Source organism: Eurypyga helias, unplaced genomic scaffold (genome assembly GCF_000690775.1).
Source record: "Eurypyga helias isolate BGI_N326 unplaced genomic scaffold, ASM69077v1 scaffold42429, whole genome shotgun sequence".
In the NCBI taxonomy this organism is placed as follows: domain Eukaryota; kingdom Metazoa; phylum Chordata; class Aves; order Eurypygiformes; family Eurypygidae; genus Eurypyga; species Eurypyga helias.
Window position 1 is genome coordinate 5,489 of NW_010270855.1, and position 4,856 is coordinate 10,344.

General features: G+C 46.7%; 1 protein-coding gene across 1 annotated transcript in view; it reads right to left on the minus strand.

Annotated features, from left to right (window-relative positions):
* Positions 1-4,142, minus strand: part of CD55 (CD55 molecule, decay accelerating factor for complement (Cromer blood group)) — a gene marked incomplete at its 5' end in the record, with an annotated part of 7,451 nt that extends 3,309 nt beyond the window's left edge. Inside the window, 6 exons of the mRNA XM_010158611.1 lie at positions 7-102; positions 649-734; positions 907-1,006; positions 1,181-1,372; positions 2,022-2,216; positions 3,957-4,142. Coding sequence (XP_010156913.1) covers positions 7-102; positions 649-734; positions 907-1,006; positions 1,181-1,372; positions 2,022-2,216; positions 3,957-4,142 — 855 coding nt within the window. The remainder of the gene's footprint in view (positions 1-6; positions 103-648; positions 735-906; positions 1,007-1,180; positions 1,373-2,021; positions 2,217-3,956) is intronic.
* Between the last annotated feature and the right edge of the window lie 714 nt (positions 4,143-4,856).

The window sequence follows — 4,856 nt, forward strand, 5'->3', positions numbered from 1 at the left end:
TCTCGCAGGTGGAGGTGACCACGTCCGCGTAGGAGAAGGTGTCCATGGATTGACCGCTGTGTCTCCCGTGGGGGATGTCTGGAGGCGGATTGCAGACGATACCTGCACGCACAAACAAGGTGGCTTTTAGCATCATTTTAGAGCCCAGTGTCTGCAGGACACGCACGCTTCCCAGGAAGGGAACCAGCGGGGATGAGACTATGTCAGCAGTAATGCTCTCTGGATATGATGACCCAGATTATCCTGAGACAAACTTTGTATGGGAAGAACCACCTGTGGGAAGGAAAAGCTGCGCCCTCCTTGCTGCCCATGTCTGGAGGCTGTGGGACAATTCTTACCTCCCTTTTCACACCCACTGGTGACACATGCAGAGAGAGACTGCCCACACCGATCCTACACTTGACCAGTGAGAGACACTTAACCCAGTAACAGGGAGTTTAAAACATTAATGGTTTTCTCAGTTTGGACCAGGATAAAAAAAAGAACTTTGGAAACATTTTCAGAAACATCCAAACCCAAACAGCATGAAAAGAAATGTGAAAGATTTTACACCTACAGTGGCCCTTTGAAATAAAATCTTTGTCTTGAGAGATGTACCACTTTCTTTTGCAAGCCACCACCAAGGGCCTTCTGTTGTGGCCTACTTACGCTGGCAGACAGGAGCATCGCCACTCCATGAGACACGTGAGCCAGAGACCTCGCACGTTCTCTGAGACTCGCCAACCAACTTGTACCTGGAATCACACAGAAGGATTTATTAATTTACGGTAAGAGACTCAAGCTTTATTTACAACCCTTCCAAGTGGCAGCCAAATTTCTGACTTGGGTATTAGGTTCCTTCATGTAAAGCTGAAAATCTGTTTCACTCACTCTTGGCAGCTGAATTCAGCCAGTCACAAGACTCACCCTTTGTCACAAGTGTAATTCACTTTGGACCCGAAGAGGAGGTCTGTCAGGACAACAGTTCTGCCGTTTTCCAGATCCCCTGGGTTAGCACATTGTTTCCCTGGAAGGGAATGTCAGCCACCATTAGTCCTCAGCTGCTCCCTCACATCCCACCCTGGGGGGATGCTGACACAGAGAGCAGACCACATAAAGTAAAGAAACCCTTAAAGCCAGAAAAATGGGAAAATCTAGCCCAGCCCAACACTTCAGGATTTTCAGCACTTGCAGCACATACTTTTACAGAATTCCAGTGCCGCAGACCAGGTCCGATTCCTGAGGCATGTAATGGTTGGTGGTATCCCCAGGTGCTGGGCGTACCCAGGCCGGCACACATATTCCACTGTCCTCCCCACGGGAAAGACAGTCTGGTTGCCGTACAGCTCCTTCAGCTCAGCAAATGCCAGTGTGGTAGGTGCATTGCAGCCAGCTACCGAGAAAGAGAAACCAGCCCAGTTGTCAAAGGAGTCAAGAAGAAGCAGATTTGGGAGGGCAGGGGGAAGGTTAACATTCCGAGCACTGTTCGGACACTTGCCCTGCTCACAGACTGGCACGGGTGGCTCCCAGGTGTTATTTAGTTGGCATTGTACCATTCTGTGGCCACGGATAACATAGCCTGGCTCACACTCAAAGGCAACAGTGTCCTTGTGTGTGTAGGAAGCCTTAGGAGGAGACACTATTCTCCCATTCTGGACCCAGGGGATGGGACATCTTGCTTCTGGAAAAGAAGTGCAGGTCCTCAGAACAGTCCCACAGTGTGCAGAGCTGTGCAGCTGCAAAGACACTTCGGGTTGCAATCCCTTTTAAGGCATAAGTCTGAAAATAATTTTCCTGTACTGCTCCATCCAGCCATGCCAAACACTGAGGGAGAGACCCAAGCAAAAGGTGAGGGAGGCTGGGAATGCTGGAGGCAGTGGCTCATCCTCCACCCTCTGCCCTTTTGCTGTGGAAAATCCCCATGCAAATCCTGCGCCAGCAACAACTGCAATTTTCTGGAGGTTTTCCAGTCTTTACGAATATAAAGCAATAGGGCCAGGAGGATTGCACTCATTTATTTGCTCATGCACACACAACCCTACCTCCGCACTGTGGGGGTGGGCCGCTCCACTCGCCGTTTTTCCCGTCCCGGGTGGTGCAGTAGATGGAGGACTCCCCGTGGAGCGGGTACCCAGGGTTGCAGATGTATGTTACAGATGTGCCAAAGTAGAATTCATCCAGCAGCTTGCCTGTGTGCTTCCCGTTGGGAATGTCCGGAGGCGGCTCACAAGGGATACCTGCAGAGGTGCAGAACAAGGCTTCTAAATGCAACAGCAGCACCAAAGTACGTTAAATCCCTCAGTCTGTGGGGCATAAACACTTGTCCTAGAGAAGGAGTAACTGCAATGACGTGACCTTCTAGTTGAGGTCTTGTAGCCACCTGGATCCCATCTCCCTGGCCAGCTGTTTCTACGGTAGTTAGAAAGCAAACCAGTAAGACAAACCTCTATGGAGTAAACATCTACACACTTTGTCTTTTCTGCTGTTAAAGAAATAGAAAGCAAATATGTCTTTCGTATTACCCATGTAAACTCCTGATTTTTAGCTGCACACAATGCAAAGGCACACACAGGCAGAAATTTGTATGTCACCTTAGGTAACACGTACCTGGAGAATCTGTAAAATGCTCTGAAGTCCCAGAACATGCCAGTAAATATTTCTTACTTATATGAAACCTAGGCAGCAACAGTACTTAACCAGCAGAGATACACCCAGGGGTAATTGCTGAGGTGCGACACAGTAGCTCTTTGGGTACACATCAGTTATTTGTGCTCGTAAAGAAAGAGAAAGCCTGCTGTTTGGGACTTTGGGATTCCAGTTCTGCCCCTCCCACAGCGCTCTGCCTCTTCTTAGGGTTGTGCCTAGGTCTCTGTGTGTAACAATAACGACCCTTGAGATGAAGGCAATATTTTTGCTCCCTCTCTTGCAACGGGCTTGTAATGTTGGTCAGAGACAGGACACCCAAGTACCACTGGAAAAGCTCCAGCTGAGACATTGCTTTCTATAATCCATTAAGCTTTGAGATCTTGTACCTTTTCCCAGAACATTTTCTTATGACATCAAAACCTTCTGATAGTTTTCATGCCCACAGAGTAGAGAAATTCCTTGTGAAAGCTTTGATTGGAAAGATTTGGCAGTCTCTCCTGGAAAATATTTACTGGATCTATGCAAAGCCCGCGCAGCTGTAAGCTACTTACGCTGACAAGTGGGAACGTCACCACTCCATGCAACACGTCCACCAAAAATCTGACATTGTCTGCTGGATTGTCCGATTAACCTGTGCCTGGTGTTAAAAGGATTGAACATTCATCCCAAGTAACTCCAGTGTAAGTTACTATCTGTTCCTCCACACCCCAGAAAGCAAGACCAGCCCCACTGACAGCAAAGCTGTGGCCCTGAAGGAGAAGTTCCCTTCCACACTCAGCACCACCATACCACATCACAGTATATATAAGATAGGGAACACCTTATATATTCATATAGTTGCAGAACTCTACAGAGTGGATTCTGTATATAATCCATTTATTGGAAATGAACAAACAGAAGGAAAAAAGGAAGACTCACATACTGCATCTCCCCTTGCTGTTCTACCCATAGCCAAACCCAGGACTTACCCTTCTTCACAGCTGTAGCGCACTGTTGACCCAAACAGGAGATCTGTTAGGAAGATAATTTTCCCATTCACAGGTTCACCAGGATGACTGCATTGTTTCCCTGGAGGAGAAAAAAACCTCATTTTAGGCCTCTCTCTGTCTATACTGTGGTACAACAGATGCAACTACTCCTCCAGTAATCTGCCCACATTTCCAGTTACCCCCAAACCAGGTTCCAAATAGCATAAAGTTACATGGCTTTACTAGTCACATAGTGTTTGAACACCAGAATGAGGTTAATAAGGTTTTTGCAGCATGGACAGAACCTAGCACCTATTCCTTCTTGAATAACAGACACCAAATCAAGGAGCTATTCACTTTTACAGAACTCTAGTGCTTCTGACCACACTCCGCTCTCAAGACATGTAATAGTAGGTGACATTCCTGGGTGTTTAGCATATCCAGGTCGGCAAGTGTATTGCACAGTCTTCCCAACAGAAAAATCAATCTCATTTCTATGCTCCTCATTTAGCTCAGCAAAGTGTAACCTTGTAGGAGCACCACAACCACCTATTGAGAAAGAAAACAGACATGAGAATCAGGCAGGACAGACATGCTGGGTACAAGCACAGAAAGAGCACTGTTACAAAGAATGGCGTTTGGTTTGGCATGCAAAATTGTTTATTTTGATTAATATTAAACAAACACAACATATTTTCTCAAAGGATTCCAGCGGATCAGGTTCTTATTCCAAGGATATACTTCAGTCTTACACATACAGGGTTTAACCATGTTTTTTAAATGGGGTTAGGGGACATAAAATACTAGTGTACCCCAAGGCAGCTAGGACACGATTTACCTGGAAGTTCAGGCTTGTTTGAGATTTCCTGGTAATGGCTCAGTCTATTGCAGACGGGAACAGGAGGGTGCCAGCTGCCATCTTCCTGGCAGAAGATTTTAGCACTGCCTTGCAGGCTGAAACCATTGTGACACTGAAATGTCACCATTTGTCCAGGGGCAGAGATAGGTCCTTGACCAGCAACTTGCCTTCCATTCTCTACGTCTGGATTTATGCAGACACTCACTGGAAATGATGAGGTACAGAAGAGATGTGCAAAAGGAGTCAGAACAGACCAAAATAACAACACCCCAGGCTGTTAATATTGCAACAGCAAAACCTACATGACATCTATATAAACCTCCCCATCCCCAGCATCACAACAGAAGGACTTGAAATTAATTTATACCATGCAACACTTCATACAGAATTATCCTTCTCGGAGG